Raw genomic sequence first — 16,255 nt, 5'->3', positions numbered from 1 at the left:
GAAAACTGCGATGAACGTTAGAGGCATAAACATTTTTCCATAAATTTATTGTACATTTGTGGATACAAAATGTTACAGAATGCAAACATAAATTACAAAAATATAAAATTTCACTGGGAGTTGTATCTGTGTCTCTTTGTACATTAGTGGGTAATTAAGCATGACAACCAATGAAATGCATGTGTAAACCTTATTGTATGACTCAAATACAGAGTACATATTAATAAATGAATCCCAGTTCACATATTTATGCACTATTCCAAACCGTGATTAGTGTGTTCACACTGATGTTTTGTTACATTACTTATAGATTGTGTTTTATTGCTATTTTACATTTTAAAAACAACATCAGTAAGTGAATATTTGCTTTTCAGGTGTAGCCAGGTAGTCCTTTAAACTGTTTGATCTGAGATTCTAACAGATCATAGTAAATCCTGGTTTTGCTGAAGTTTTGCCTGTAGAGTAACAGATCCTCCACTGTAAGAACATCATGTTTGCCTGTCCATACAGTCAGGCTGTATCTGAGAGATAGAAGGTGAGATGTTAAACAGAATCTCATTTACAAGGCTGACATTAAGGCAGAAAACAAATCAACTTCACCACTGAATAAACATGTATGAATGGTCTTTTAAATTTGGCATCTTATTAAAAAAAATTCAAATAATCCAAAGCACAAATAACATTGTCATTAAAGAATTCCTATTGATGCTCTTTTATGGTACAAATAAAGAGCATACTTCCCATTAAAGGCAAGCACCTTTAAAACAACTTTTGAAGAGCAGCACTATCTCTGTAGAGGAGGCTTAAGCCTGCCCTTCACATCCTCTAATACCTCAGAACTGACCTCCAGTAAAGCAATGAGTTTCTATTCCAGTCACAAACAACTGTAATGGATAAGACAGAACCAAATTATCCAGCAATGAACTTGATTGTGTCCTTCTTTGCCTATATAACACAAATCAATCGCCGAGGTAATAAAAAGGCTCCTTCACACAGATGTGTGGCTTAATAGACTCTATAATAGTAAATATGGACATACATTTAAATAGACTGATTAATGGAGATTTTCTCACCGGTCTGACTGCTTCAAGAGCCACTGGAACTGTGGGAAGGACATGGGAAGAAGAGCTGCTCGGACTGGAAATGTGACTGGTTGCTTTAGGGATCTGCATAATTCTTCCATCTGATGAATCATCTCCCAGCTATAACCTATTTTCCAAAACAACACAAACACAGCAAATAATAATCAAGGTCAGAATAATAAGGCTGGAATACACCAAGGTAAGTAAAATCAAAAGGCTGGGGGCAAAAAATAAAAGTACTTTTATTTCATACAAGGACAGAACAAAAAGATGCTAATAACAACAAAACAGTACATAGCTCATATGCTTTTCATTATGATTTTGACTTGATTTAAATTATAAATAATGTGTGTGTGTGTGTGTGTGTGTGTGTGTGTGTGTGTGTGTGTGTGTGTGTGTGTGTGTGTGTGTATAATGCCATTCAGAAGATTTTAAAATGTTTTTGAAAAAAGTTTCTTCACAAAGATTACTACGTTTACATTTTCTAAAACTATTGTCTGTTTAAATATTTATTTTAAAATCTTTTAATTTTATTCCTGCTATGGCAAAGCTGTATTTTCAGCAACCAGTTTTAAATGTCACGAGATTCTTTAGAAATCATTCTAATATGCTGATGTCATGCTCAGGAAACATTACTATTAATGTTGACTTCAGCTTAATATTGTTGTGGAAAGTGGGCATTTGTCAGGATTCTTTGATGAATAGCAACAGCATTAATTTTATATAGAAATTACTTGTAACATTAGAAACCTTTACATTCACTTTTGATAAACTTAATGCATCCTTTCTGAATAAACCTCTCACTTTCTTTGCATCTTACTGACCCCAGACTTATATATAGCTCACTTCTGATTGCCATTAAATACACAACTTTAGTCAGTTTAGTGTAGTGACATTCTTACCGGGATTGTCTCCATCTAAGTCCCATCCAGTGGTCCAACCTAAAGAGAGAACATCATTTTCTGATTTTTGCGCTACTTCCTGTAAAAACAGATGTGGGTCCAGAGGGGTGGCTGTGCCTCTAGGGCCAGGGAGAATATCAGCATTGATCCACACGGGTCCCTGCAGCTGATCTCGGACCTCGTCCAGTAGAGTCATGGATGGGGATACAGCAGCGAGACTGTGGATCAAAATGCAAATCAATGCTGATCTGTCAGTCATTCATTAGCAGCAAGGACAGTGTGGGAGAAATCAATCTAAACAAACCATATGACTAGTGTCAACATTATTTAAGAATATAGAATAATAATAATAATAACCAGCCACCTTTTGAAATCCAATTTTATTCCCTTGTCTGATCTCACAACTTCTTTAAGCCAGTCCTGCAGAGTTATATCACTGTCATTATCAGGTGGGTGAGCCATAATAGGCACTTTTGGATCTTGAGCCCTGAGAAGTACATCTGCTTCGATCATCTGTGCAGAACCTCAATGAAGAATAAAGAGAAAGCATCATCATGTAACACATTATTTCTTAAGCTCGATCATGATATGGTCGTAAGAAAAACGAAAGGGTACTGTAGTTGCAAAGCAAATGCTTCTTCATGTTTGTACTCACCTCGTATAGCCTCTTTGAGTTTGCTCTTACTGTTTGCTGCATGATACCACTCGATATCAGCAGCATCTTTTCTTTGTATCGTCCCCTTGTTGAGGAAATATTCCAGTGTATGTTCTCTCATTGGTCCTACGAAATATGCAACATACTAATTTACACTGATTCTTTTTCATCTGGAACAATGCAATGATTGTATTTGTTTGGACAGCTAGCAAGTTAGCTTTCTTACCTTTGGAGTTTGACAGCGAGTGTAGTTTGAGGTAGCAAACGACAAAAGATGCGATAACTGTTGTACATAAGATAAAACGATACCATTTATGTTTAACTAACCCCATATATTGTTATGAGTAATATACTTTTTTCGAAAATAACGTCTACATTACGCCTTCTAACTTCCTAAACCGGTAGCACGAAGCATTATGGGATATGTAGTTATTCCGTATTTCTCTCTTTCACTTCACAAAAAAGTACAGTGCCAGTCAAAGATTTGGTTAATATGAATAGTAATGATACCGTTATTAATAACGATGAAAATAACGCTGACAAATGTTGCAAAAAAAAAAAAAAAAAAACATTAAATGGAAAGTAAAAAAGTAGGCCTAGTGCTGTCAAACGATTAATCGCATCCATAATAAAAGTTTTTGTTTGGATAATATATGCATATATAAATACACACAAACAGTATATATTTTGAGAATATTAACATGTATTTACGTCTAGCTATATTCATATAATTCATATTACAAATAAATATATTTAATATAAAAATAAAATATTTTACTGAAATATATACAAGCATTTGTGTATATATATATATATATATATATATATATATATATATATATATATATATATATATATATATATATATATATATATATATATATAAAATGTTAACAAAAACTTTTATTTTGGATGCGATTCATTTGACAGCTCTAACATGTATTCCCATTCTCTGTGTAAACCATGATTTCAGTTTTTCGTTTTGTAAAGAAATGTAGTCATGGGCACTTTTAATTTCTAAAAAACTAATTTGCAAGCATAAACTGTTGGAAAAGGTATATAATGTAAAATTAAAAGATAAAATTTACAACATCTAGCATCTAGCAACATTACATTACTGTTAGCATTACATTAGCATTACAGAACTGTTGTGAAGCTGTAGAGATCGTTTTCGTTAGCACTGTCATTCATCTTAAATTTTTTTACATGTTGGCTTTTGATGCATAGTTGAGGGAGGATTTAATTTTATAATCTATTTAGCTGTGCATTATGCATATTAGATCCTATCAACTGGTTAGAATTTTTGTATTTTAAGTTCCGTTATTCTAGGTTATTCAGGGTTACCTGATGTTCTGGTTCATCCTAGGACCTAGATAATGGCAGAAAATATCTGAAAACATTGAAATAATACAACATGAAACTTCATTCTTTTCTTGTTCTTTTAAACATCTTTATTGTCAGTTTCTTTCATTTCAGTGGAGAGCTGCTCATCATGAGCTGCAGGGCTGTCAGGAACAGAGAGAGGCTGTGATCCACAGCTGTCAGCAGAGCATCTACAGTCTCTTCCTCTGCTCCACTCACTCTCCTCAGGAGCCTCTGTTTTTGTTTTACGGTCTTTGTGTGAGAGGCCCAGCTCCTCTAGCTGCATCTGGAGACGCTTTTCCAGATCTTCAGTGTTTCGCGCCAACATGTAGCTCACCTTCCTCTGATGTGCCAAAGCTTCCTCTTTGTCATTTAACTGGAGAGGGAAGACAACCTCAAAATGTATAGTGAAATTATATAGAAAAATATATACAACTTTTGAACATAGGCCATAATTAAAAGTTTACTGACCAGATCAAGCAGCATATGCAGTGTTTCATTTGAATCGGCCGATATCTTTCCTTCGCTTGTTGTGGGCAGAAATTTCTTCAGCCTCTCACTTACACTGAGAGACCCTTGCTTCCCTTTGAAAAAAAAAGAAATTGTAAAATGACAGCATTGTGCCACACAGCAGTAATGGTGTCTACCAGAGAGAGTACAAGGAAAAGACAGACCAGTAGAAATAGACAGTAGAAATGAGCCAGGGGTCTTATTGGTTAATGTACTTTCTGTTTGAAGTCCAGAATATGCATTCATTTTTTTTCTAATTTGATTTAATTTGATTTGATTGATTGATTCAGGTCTTTTATCATAAACTAAACCTATTCAAACATTTTATGAAATATAAAAAAAGCTTAGTATATTATATAAATATTAGATAATATTAAATATTAGATTTATATTAGATAAGATTACTAAAATTCCTGGAAATAAATAAAAACTATAACTAAAACATTACATAAAACAAATACTTGAACTATAACTAAAACATAAAATAAAAATTAAATCTGCTAATGTCATATATATGACATTATATATATATATATATATATGACATTATATATATATATATATATATATATATATATAATTTATTTATTTATTTTTTTTTTTATTTATTTATTTATTTATTTATATATATATATATATATATATATATATATGTGTATATGTATATGTATATGTATATGTATATGTATATGTATATCCATATTGGCCAGTGGATAAGACACATGCCTTTGGTGTGAGAGACCCGGGTTTGAATACACTGTGAGACAACAATGTGTCCCTGATATTGAGAAAATCACCTTTAAAATTGTACAAATGAAGTCCTTAGCAATGGATATTACTAATCAAAAATTAAGTTTTTATATTTACAGTATTTACTAAATATCTTCACAGAACATGATCTTTCCTTAATGATTTTTGGCATAAAAGAAAGACCAATAATTTTGACCCATAAAATTTATTTTTGGCTATTGCTACAAATATACCCATGTGACTTATACATGGTTTTGTAGTCCAGGGTAACTTATATAAATTATACTAAAATAACACAAGGCCCTAACTTGAGCCAATTTACAATATAATTTTAGTCAGATTTTATTGCTGATTTTACATGCTTTTTGGAAATTTCTGTGGACAGTTTTAATGAAAGCTTTACCTCTTTCATGCCTTTGGTAATGTGGCTGTCTGTCAGTCTCAGCCTGCCGGAGCACGTTCTCACCAACTCTCCTTAACTGCTGCTCAAAGGCGATGCGGAAAGCATCCATCATGACATAAGCCTCCTCTTTCCTCTTCTGCTGCTCCTCCAGCTAATGCAGACAAATGCATTGTGTTACAAGACCCTCAAAGACAAATGAGCAAATCCAGCGCTGTAATGGATTTAATACATGTATTGACTGAAAAGGAGGGTTAATTTGCAAGGTAATGGAACAGAAGTATTGACAAATACAAGACAAGCACCTCTTGCTTGAGCTGGAGAACCTGTTTGCGACTTGCATAAGCACTTCTAGCACAAGAGCACGGCTCGCCCCCATTAGAGTTACACTGACATGCCCCATACACTGCCAGCTGAGAGATAAGAAGACAGAGAGCTGTTTAGTCCAGAACAAAGCTGTTTAACCTAGACTACAATTCAAATCAACATTACCTCTAGCGACGAACCGTCTGTTCTCAGGCTGCATGGAGGCTGGGTCTTCTGGTAGTCCCTTCTTTCTTTAGCACTGAGCATAGACAGGAGCTCCAGACATTTTTGGCTCAGAGCTAAGACACAACATGCAAAATGATGCACTGGAAACAAACCAGGAATTGGGTCTTGAAATAATTGCAAGAAATATGAAGTGACTTACAAGCATTCTCTGTCCTTTGCTCCTGATGCTCTCTCATTTTCTCCTCTAGTGCTTTCTTTAGGGCTTCATTTTCTGCCAACACCCTGAAGTGGTATAGACATCAACCAGTGACGTGGGCATTTTTAAAGGTGACATGAATTTAAAACCGATGACATTTATATAAACAAGACCCTCAATGTATAGCTTGAGTCTTATTAGGAATGTTATTAAAAACAGACTTTTTTTTATCAAAAATGGTTGCGGATTGCATTTCACATTGAGCTTTTAGTAGGAATTAAATAGTGGCAAATCAGCAGAGAGAAGACTGTCGTTTTTGATTCAACTTTAAAAGTGTATTTTTGCATGGGTATACCTCTCATACTTTAAACTCCATGAGTTTTCCACATTCTTGAACTGCACCTGGTTGAAAGTGATCTCCCATTGCAGTGCATTGACCTCCTGTGTGGAAAGGAAATTAAAAAAAAAATTATATCATATTTGGTAGGAAAATGCCTGCATTAAAAATTATTAAAAGCAGTTTAGTTATTGTTTGAGTAGGACACCTTTTCTAGGGCCTTGTTCCGCTCTTCACTCTTCTGAAGCAACATTTTAGTATGACACGTTGCTTTGTCCAAGATTGCCTTAAGGGACGAAATGTAGCACAGGGCTTTAAACCACTTAAAAAATGACCTAATAGTTATATAAATCATTAAAATATTTTCAAATACCTGTCCTTGCAAGATCCTAAGAGCTTCATGTTTTCCCTCCAGGTGGCGATGAGTGACCTCCAGTTCTGTGCGTAACAGCTCCACTTCCTGATATGGAGCGAAGATTTACATGAGGCACATGTTCATATGTGAAGATGTATATCTTTCCTTTACTCCATTCAAAAACTCACAGGGGTGCTACTTTTCTTCAGCTTGTCTTCTACAACATTTTGACAACATTTTGTTGGAAAGTCTCATTAGTAAGTTTACCTCTGTGACCTCCTGTAGTCTTCTCTGCAGGTCTTCACTTGTGTCCTCAGAAGAGCTTTCTACAACAGAACGCAGTTAGATGCAAAAAATAAGACACTTTTTTGTGGTTTCACTGGTTTGCCAACACATCATATCCTGGTAGTAGTGTGGTTCTCAAATGGCTATTGTTGAATATTTGTTTAAGTACAGAATTGCTCAAGGGAGTACACAAAGTTCCCTCCCTGATAAGAAACAGCAGGTGTTGACTTCACCAAATACTGCAAATCAACAGAGCATGCACAGTAAACCCCCCTTGGTTAGACATTACCAGGAAGTTATCAATAACTTTCAAACATGACTCACTTTATATATATATATATATATATATATATATATATCAGTATAGCTCTGTACAGTATAGCTTAGTCTTCTCTATGTCCAATAAAGATTCTAAGAGGTATGTAGGGTTTAAATGATTTTAGATACCGGTCCAGGAGACTAACCCGACTGCCTTTTCTCCCACCGTGCAGCTCGTTCAGCTTCCAGTTCTTCTCTAAAAATAGCATACATGGCTCTGCATGACGTCCAAGAGAAGGGTCCATTGTTTCTTTCGCTGCTCCCTGTAATGGGTCTTGACTGAGAAAGGAAGCCCAGAAACTTTCCCTTACTCTTCATTTGTGGGAGATGGTCATAATGTGCTCTGGATCTGGCCCCCAAGCCATCACCTAGATCCCCCTCTCTCATGTCATCTTCTGTGGGGCACTGAGGGCATAAACCCTCACCTTGCATCACAATCAACTTAAAAGGGGGAAAAAAAATCTGAGAGACAAAAAAGTATAGGCTATCAGTTATGTTAAGCACTACGCCTTATTAAAGACATTAAAACTGAAGTCTATGTAAATATCATGTTTGACAGTCAAAACAGAAGACATGGAGCTGCATACTTTTCTGTGTAGCTTAGTGGAGGTCAACGCAATACAAAACTTTTATCGTTCCTCGAAAGTTAGAACAATAGAGTTAGACAATAAAAATACAACCATTACAAACCTTTACGGGAACCTTGAGGGGTCGTATTTCGTTAAAAAGGACTACGGCTAAATTCCACTTCAAGACTTTCCGCTGAGTTTGTGACGAAGTGAAACTAGTAAAGGGGCGTGTCTGATCCTAGAGGTGCTTTGTTTCAGAAGTGCACACGATAGATCGTAGCAAAAATAACCTTCATGAAAATCATTCATACAAGCTACTAGCATTTTCCTTTCCCATTTTGAGTTTCCACATTTACGACCAGTAAAATAGAACAAGTATAGATGAACTGTAAAAAAAAAAAAAAAAATTAACCATCGTAGCTATAGAAAACTGAATAAAAAATAGCAATATATTGTATACAAATGTAACCACATTTAGACACCTAACAAATACCTTTCCACTGACTCCCTGCTGTATCTTCAGCCCCCCAGCAACAGTAACAAATATGGATTCAGAGATTTAATGAACAAATAAATAACAAAACAGCCATCAAAGTTGCAAACATTGATTTATTGCAGTCACTTATTTGACTGAGGTGTAGATTCCCTACTTCTCAGTCCCACAGCATTGTTACACCGTGACAACATAAAAAAATTATGGCTTTAAATGGTCATACTATGTTCTATTTTCTAGAGATACTTTCACTAATATCCTCTGTGGGGGGAAAAACCCTGTCGAAACTGTGTACAGAACACGTCCATTTCAACACATGTAAGGACATATGAACAATTCTCAACAGCAACATACTGTGTTGGGGCGCATAAATATCTACTAATAATTAGCATCTTAAAACATAAACAAACAATAGCAAAAACCTATGACCTAAAGGTACAACAACAATTGCATCAGGGCAAGTGATATTAAATATGTCCATGGGATGTGATCAGTCAATCACTGTCATATTCCTCAATCAAGAGGTCTTCCTCATCCAAAAGGGCTTCAGTGCTTGTGGGCTGGGGCTGGCTGGCAGGAAGGTCCCCAGCAGGATCCTGGCTGTTTGGCAATGTGGGCTCAGTCGTGGCATTTCCTGCTGTGGATTCTGGGTCAAGGGACTGAGCAGCAGCAGAATCTTCATTTTCACTGTCAGCATCCAAAATGCCAGGGTCTTTGTCATTAAGTGCTTCAAGTCTCAGCCTGAAAATAAAGACATGCATTAAACCATTTGAGAATTTTTTTCAAATGCAATAATACTTTTTTTGTTTCTCTCACCTTCCTGGAAGCCTCTTTTGAGAAAGATGGCCAACATTCTGGATGAAAGCTATTTGAGCTGATATGAGAAAAATAAAAAAATATATTGAATAGAACAAAAAGCTGAATTATGTATGAGGAGAAATGCACCATTCGTTTTTGACCAAAGTCTAGCATACTTGTGTAGGAGGCAGGAAAATAATAAATATTGAACTTGAAAAATTATGGTATGCAGTTTGATTTTTTTAAATACATTCAATTGTGTTTTTGTATATTTTGTGAATGCCAGGGTCACATATTTACCTTGATTTCTCATTGGGTTGGTGAGCTTTGCAAGGTAAGGCACCAGTTCTGTCAGGAGGCTCACAGGAGTCAGGCAGAAATTTAAGAAGAGCGACTGTGCAGTCAGGTAATTCTCTCGATACTATCACAAAACCAGGGTAAAAATATATCAATATGATACATTAACAATTACTTAAAACGCTGAATAACGCAAGTACAACCGATAGATGAAGTGAAAAATAAATATACCATCTTGTTTATGTGTAGCCAATGCGGTTTATGAAGAGGCCTGAATCCGGCATTGGACAGGCTGCTAGCTTGTGCTCGAGAAGAGTTTGAGTGCATAAGACCTCTAGTGGCCACTGATGAGCCATATTCCACCATAGTCGACCTTGACTGTGAAAAGATGAACACCATTTCAGCAAAAAGTTGTTGCTAAGATACTACATAATGATAGTCCTCAGAAATCAAATGTTACATCTTAGAGCAACCCTGCACATCCCTATGTGTGTTATTATAGAAGTCCAATAGCATTTGCACTCACGCTCCACTCTGCTGTCAGGAAGTCTGCATCAGAGAGGTACTCGCTGGCTCGTGCTATATCCTCCACATCCGAAAAGAAGTCAGGGTAGTTCTGATGCAGGTAGAGGTTGAAGAATTCCCCAGACATATGGGAACGCTCAATGACAAGCTGAAGAAAATATCATAATCAACATTAAAGCAGATTAAGCTTTTTATATGGTGCAATTTAAAACATTAATGAATATTTACTTCAGGATCAACAAGTAGTTTGTCCCTCTGGTGATCTGTTAAATGTGAAGGCAGCGTGGGTGCTTGAGAGCTTTCATAACTTTCACCTAAAAATCACATGCCATCCATTGGTAGAAATATAAATTAATTTACACATGGTTCATGGTGTACAACAGAAAAATATTTTGGGAATGGGAGTTGAAAATGACTCACGTTTGCAGTAGAGGATTTTCCCTAAAGCTCTGAAAAGGAAAAGTGAAGCATCTTTCCCTCCAATCGCTGGCCTTTCATCCTGCATGTCTGTTGATTTTGAAGACTTGCTCCTGCCCTTTGCCTTCGCAACAGGTTTTCCTGTGGATTTGCCTTTCCTAGAAGCCCAGAGTCTTTTCTCCAGACAACAATCTGAGAATTTAAAAGAAGGAATGCATAAAATACACTATAACACACTTTTATATACTATATAAACAGGTTCAGTAACTATTTTGTCACCAGTAAATGAAGAAAACTGCAAGCTGTTGATGGCACTGCGAATATCTCCTGAGCTTCCTGAGCAAAGAAGATCTAGAGCACCTTTATCAGGAATAGAGATCCTGCCAGAGCTCTGAAAAGACCATATGCTGAGTGAAGTATTATGGATCTAAGGGTCAAAACTCTCTGCTCAGAAGGCATAGAAAAGTAAACCACACAACCTACCTTTCCTGCCTCGATGGTTACGATGCGGCTTAGGACCTTCATCATACTGGTGGGGGCCACAGGGTTAAAACTGAAAAAAAGAGATGCTTTACCTATGACGACCTTGGGTTTGAATATTTATAAATAAAGTTTTCTGAAAAATGAAATTGGTTGTATTTGTACCTAATGCTGTGAATATCAAGTTCATGCAGAACATCCTTAAAGAGAAGTCTGGAGTTCTTATCCCCACTGAGACTATCGGACACAATCAGAACCAGCGGACACCGGCCAGTCTTAATAAACTGCCTAAATCAAAAATAAAAAATAAGGACAATGATATGCAAGATACCAGTGACAACTGATTATTAGCAATACTTCAAAATATAGTACTAGTGGTCACCTGAGTACATCGTGCAAGCACCCTGGTTGCCTATAGAACTGATTTGGAAATTCCTGAGATAAAATAAGAAACAATGGAAAAGTGTCACTCAGCTTCTCGATTTTAATTTAGTAATATTTATGTTCAGTTTCTCCCACTTCTTTCTCTTTTGTATAATGTATTTTAGATATATGCAACAAAAAAGGTTTTCAACAACAGTGATATTTTTGAAGGGCAGTTCTGTGCAACACCTCTATAAGAATTATTTTCCTGTCTTCAGTCACTTTCTCTCCGCTCATTTGTAGACGGTTGTATTTGTTGGCTCTCAGCAGGAACTCTTGGAACAGCCCTGTTTGTGAGCTGCCATGGAAACGGTTAAACCTTGAATCTGTTAGAATAAAAAGGTCAGAGGAATGAGCTAAAAAAAAAATCATATTATACAGAGAGACTGAGATATCACTTCATCCATATACGATTCTGATATGTGATAAAATAGGGGTGCTATATAATTATCATTGACTAGATATTAGGCATGGTGTCACAATAGTGGAGGACTAGCAAGAAGAAGACTTCTGACCCGGATCAAAGCTTTGTGTGAACAAATCCTCCGTTTTGTACTGAGAGGTGGTGGAGGGATTTGACCACTCTTGGATCTGAAAACCCAAATCCTTGGCAAGGACTTGGACAGTTGCTGTCTTCCCACATCCTGAGGGGCCAGTGAGCAACAGAATGGCGCCACCCTGTGGAGCCATAACCCCAAATACAACACAGAGTATAAAAAACCATTCCCAAATGACTCAATAAACATACATCACCCAACATACAGTATATCATGCCTGGCAGACCTTTTTTGATTTGTCCAAATTGACTCTCAACCAGCTTTCAACTTCTTCAACTTTCTTTTTGTGGACTGCTAGTTCGGCCTTTTGGAAAGAAAAAAAAAAGCATTTAAATCATCAAAGTTTGTAGATTGAGATAATAACAATATGAAAATGTTAAGTAGCAGACAAATGTGTTCTTAGGAACACAATCTAAGTACATTTTTTTCACATTTTTTGGTTTGAATGACCTGGAATAGAGTACTCAGCCCTGCTGTATGACATCTAATTTTCTGCCGTTTTTACATTTACATTTAGTCATTTAGCAGATGTTTTATCCAAAGCGACTTACAAATGACGACAATGGAAGCAATCAAAAACAACAAAAGATAATAACATAAGTGCTTTAACAAGTCTCAGTTAGCTTAAACACAGTACACATAGCAAGGGCTTTTAAATAATATAATAAATAAAAAGAAAACAGATAGAATAGAAAAGGAATAGAGCAAGCTAATGATAGAGGTCTTTTTTTTTATAATTGTATAATGAATGAAAAGAAAATAGAATACAAAAAGATTAGAATGGTAGTTTGATTTTTTTTAAAGAATAGAATTAGAATAGTGAGTGCTAAAGTTAGAGGGTCAAATAAAGATGGAAGAGATGGGTTATAAGCTGATTCTTGAAGATGTTTGAAGACTCAGCTGCTCGGATTGAGTTGGGCAGGTCATTCCACCAGGAGGGAATATTTAATTTAAAAGTCCATAAAAGTGACTTTGTGCTTCTTTGGGATGGCACAATCAAGCGATGTTCACTTGCAGAATGCAAGCTTCTAGAGGGCACATAAGTCTGAAGTAATGAATTTAGGTAAATGGGTGCAGAGCCAGTGGTGGTTTTGTAGCCAAACAACAATGCCTTGAATTTTATGCAAATATTTTATTTTTTAGATCAAACTTTACTTAGATCACACAACTAAAAGTGTTAGAGAGGCTTTGGAACTAAACTGCAGGAAGGCAATTTTTCCAAGAACTGTACCAAGCAGGCCTGGGCCACACATTTTCTGTACCTGTGATTGGGGAGCGTACATATCCACCCAAGGCTCATCCTGGTCTGGTTTAAATGCTTCACTTGACGCACTGATCTGGTTGCTGGACACATGAGAATCTACTTTCCTCTTCCTGGATTTTTTTTCTGCTTGGTTCCCAGTAGACGGCCACCGGGTAGTTTTGCTTTCCCCTGACCTGTTCACTCCTCCCAAAAGTTCACCAAATGATGGTTCCACCCAGCTGTTTATCTTAACAGGAAATACAAGCAGAACACATATAGTACATCAGCAGATTCAGAGCATCCTCATTTATTCTCAGTCTGGAGATGATCTTGTTGGATAATGAAAAAAGAAAGAATGATCAAAAGTACTTTCAAAGATGTTACATACTTTTCCAGAGGACTGCTTTCCTCCCAGAGACAGCTTTGACATCATCAATTTTGACATTCCATTCAGTTACTCCATGCAACGCTGTGCTCGGACGAAAACCAAATTATTTACATAATTTATAAAACGGCAAAGATGGGATTCCCCTCGGCGAGTTTACGAGAGGAGGACAGCAGTAGTAAATGTGTGTATAATTCGTATAATTTCGTGTTATAATCACAAGTGGAGCACACTTTACTTCTAAAACATGTTTTGTAGAACTCCAGACACTTAATAAAAGTCTATTAATCAGAGTTTAGCAAGTTCGCCCCGACCGTTAGCTGAGCTCGACTTAACGAATGTCAAGTTATCAAGCCAAATCAACCAAACCGTGGCTAATACACTGTTTAGGCAATGCAGTATAAACTTACCCTTATCATCTCTAAATATGATCTTTATAGAACAACAATGCCGACTATTTGTGTTTGAAAGTAACAAGTAACATTGTGCTAACTATCCCTTTAAAGCTGTGACGAACCGCCGAACCGCCCCTCCTCTGGCGCATACTGATGACGCCACAATGTTGATCACGTTTAGCTCTATGCTGTGACAAACACATCATAAAATATGACCGTACTAACGGATTATTTACATAATATATGTTTTTGTATGCTTATTGACAGTGAGCATCCAGCAGCTGTGATTTGTGGAAAACGAGCTGTGTTGTTAATTGCATTATTTCCTCGCGTGATACCTAGCAATGAGGATCACGAAGACACCAAAACATTCTTTTTACAGGTAAAGTAAGTCTACATTTTATTAGGCTGTTCCTAATAGTAAATATATTTTGAATGTATTAAGCTGGTATAGCTATGACCAAAAATACTAGCAGTAATAATAATAACAATAATAATAATAATAAAATAATGTTTTTTCATGATTGGACGGACAGGAACCCCTGGTGTAGGAAAGACCACTCTAGGCAAAGAGCTGGCTCAGAGAACATGACTTATCTATGTGAATGTTGGTGATTTGGCACAGGAGGGTAAGTTATTGTACTTTGAAATAAAAGTTTGTTGTTTATATTTAAGAATTTGTTTTAAAACACACACAAACACACACACACACACACACACACACACACACATATATATGTATATATATATAGGTCAGTTGTTCGAAGGATTTGACGAAGAATACCAGTGTCCTATATTGGATGAGGACAGGGTATGTACTGTTGTAATGAATCTAATTGTTCCACCTTTAATTGGATAATGTTATAGTATAATTATTACAGTGTATTCTTGAACAAAATACATTTTATAGTGTTTTATTAGATAGGAGTATGGTATTCATTATTCGGCAGGTTATTGAATCCGCACGGATCACAAGTCAAAAGCAAATCCATCCGGCTGCACATAATAAAACAAAATGTTAAAGACAGTTTCATTGTTTTAGGTTGTGGATGAGCTGGAGGACAGAATGAGTGATGGTGTGATTATTTATTACCAAAGCTTTGATTTCTTTCCTGAACGCTGGTTTGACATTGTTTTTGTCCTCCGCACAGACAACACCAATCTCTACAATCGTCTTGAAAGGAGGTTTGTGTTTATAACAGTTAACGGTAATATTTGTTAGATATGTGATATTTCAGTTTAGGTAGACTACTTTATTTATCTTTAAAATAGATCTGGGATGAGCAACGCAACAAACATTTGAGAATTATTATATTTTTAATCATCTTAGGGCAGATAAAAAATCCCCTTATTTGAGCATAACTTGTATAGCATATTCAGACCTAATGTACAGTTCAGAAGTCATTCACGTACAGTGTGACTGTATGCTTCCTATTGCAATGATTTTTTTCAAAATATCTTTTATTTTCAGAGGATACACAGGAAAGAAGCTCCAGGACAATGTGCAGTGTGAGATTTTCCAGACTATCTATGAGGAAGCCATGGAAGCCTACAAGGAGGAGATAGTCCACCAGCTCCCCAGTAACACTCCTGAGGACATGGAGAGCAATCTGGAGCAAATTGTTCAGTGGATTGAACAATGGATGAAAGACAACAATTGACATGAGGCATTATATGTGGAAGCATTGTTCTTTTGACTATCGTTGAGCTAAGGACTTAAAATGTGTGGGGCTGTTTAAAATAACTTTATTTGAAATAAGTTAAACTTGTTTCTAAAATGAATGGAAGAAATAAATATTTTTATACAGTATATAAAAGAGCATCTTTCATTTGACTAGTTTTATTGTTTATTTTTATTTTTTAAATTTTCAAAGAAAAGTGTACATTCTTTGAAAAATGATTGTTTAGCTGCCACCAAATACCTGAAACATTTTACATTTGTTAGTAAGTGGAATTTAGGATCAAATCTAATTCACAGAAATAATGTTCAATTACATGGGTGTTTCTCTTCAAAAGATTAGATTAACTT

At 36.0% G+C, this 16,255-nt stretch overlaps 4 protein-coding genes across 9 annotated transcripts; 1 reads left to right on the top strand and 3 right to left on the bottom strand.

The window, feature by feature from the left end:
- Positions 1–30: 30 nt before the first annotated feature.
- On the bottom strand, positions 31–3,066 carry fam151b (family with sequence similarity 151 member B). 2 transcript variants are annotated; one of them, XM_052557430.1, is made up of 6 exons: positions 2,866–3,066; positions 2,640–2,765; positions 2,349–2,508; positions 1,985–2,202; positions 1,074–1,209; positions 31–521 (listed from the first exon to the last, which is right to left on the bottom strand). In XM_052557430.1, exons 1-6 carry the CDS (start codon positions 2,969–2,971, stop codon positions 371–373), a joined length of 897 nt encoding a protein of 298 aa, XP_052413390.1. In that variant the 5' UTR covers positions 2,972–3,066; the 3' UTR covers positions 31–370. The 2 variants fall into 2 exon arrangements, with proteins under 2 accessions (XP_052413390.1, XP_052413391.1); XM_052557431.1 differs by lacking the exon at positions 2,866–3,066 and having other exon boundaries at positions 2,349–2,497.
- Positions 3,067–4,064: 998 nt separating this feature from the next.
- On the bottom strand, positions 4,065–8,451 carry ccdc125 (coiled-coil domain containing 125). 2 transcript variants are annotated; one of them, XM_052557426.1, is made up of 12 exons: positions 8,335–8,451; positions 7,791–8,106; positions 7,309–7,367; positions 7,060–7,146; positions 6,895–6,972; positions 6,705–6,790; positions 6,353–6,435; positions 6,154–6,266; positions 5,967–6,074; positions 5,665–5,815; positions 4,473–4,585; positions 4,065–4,377 (listed from the first exon to the last, which is right to left on the bottom strand). In XM_052557426.1, the coding sequence occupies exons 2-12, from the start codon at positions 8,074–8,076 to the stop codon at positions 4,081–4,083; spliced, it is 1,461 nt and encodes a 486-aa protein (XP_052413386.1). In that variant the 5' UTR covers positions 8,077–8,106; positions 8,335–8,451; the 3' UTR covers positions 4,065–4,080. The 2 variants fall into 2 exon arrangements, with proteins under 2 accessions (XP_052413386.1, XP_052413387.1); XM_052557427.1 differs by having other exon boundaries at positions 7,791–8,085; positions 8,335–8,423.
- A 353-nt stretch (positions 8,452–8,804) lies between these two features.
- Positions 8,805–14,406, bottom strand: rad17 (RAD17 checkpoint clamp loader component). Its single transcript, XM_052557416.1, has 17 exons — positions 14,242–14,406; positions 13,835–13,915; positions 13,466–13,693; positions 12,430–12,507; positions 12,162–12,324; positions 11,836–11,972; positions 11,606–11,658; positions 11,389–11,511; positions 11,227–11,296; positions 11,023–11,134; positions 10,747–10,935; positions 10,555–10,640; positions 10,328–10,474; positions 10,033–10,179; positions 9,805–9,925; positions 9,523–9,580; positions 8,805–9,447 (listed from the first exon to the last, which is right to left on the bottom strand). The coding sequence occupies exons 2-17, from the start codon at positions 13,889–13,891 to the stop codon at positions 9,201–9,203; spliced, it is 2,016 nt and encodes a 671-aa protein (XP_052413376.1). The 5' UTR covers positions 13,892–13,915; positions 14,242–14,406; the 3' UTR covers positions 8,805–9,200.
- On the top strand, positions 14,356–16,043 carry ak6 (adenylate kinase 6). Of its 4 annotated transcripts, XM_052557437.1 has the most exons (5): positions 14,357–14,608; positions 14,763–14,855; positions 15,269–15,303; positions 15,376–15,411; positions 15,698–16,043. In XM_052557437.1, exons 2-5 carry the CDS (start codon positions 14,832–14,834, stop codon positions 15,885–15,887), a joined length of 285 nt encoding a protein of 94 aa, XP_052413397.1. In that variant the 5' UTR covers positions 14,357–14,608; positions 14,763–14,831; the 3' UTR covers positions 15,888–16,043. The 4 variants fall into 4 exon arrangements, with proteins under 4 accessions (XP_052413396.1, XP_052413397.1, XP_052413394.1 ...); XM_052557436.1 differs by having other exon boundaries at positions 14,356–14,608; positions 15,269–15,411; XM_052557435.1 differs by lacking the exon at positions 14,763–14,855 and having other exon boundaries at positions 14,358–14,608.
- Positions 16,044–16,255: the final 212 nt, after the last annotated feature.

The sequence above is a fragment of the Carassius gibelio genome, chromosome B5 (assembly GCF_023724105.1).
Source record: "Carassius gibelio isolate Cgi1373 ecotype wild population from Czech Republic chromosome B5, carGib1.2-hapl.c, whole genome shotgun sequence".
Classification (NCBI taxonomy): Eukaryota; Metazoa; Chordata; class Actinopteri; order Cypriniformes; family Cyprinidae; genus Carassius; species Carassius gibelio.
Note: the sequence above shows the minus strand (reverse complement) of the source record. Positions and strands in the feature narration are given on the sequence as shown.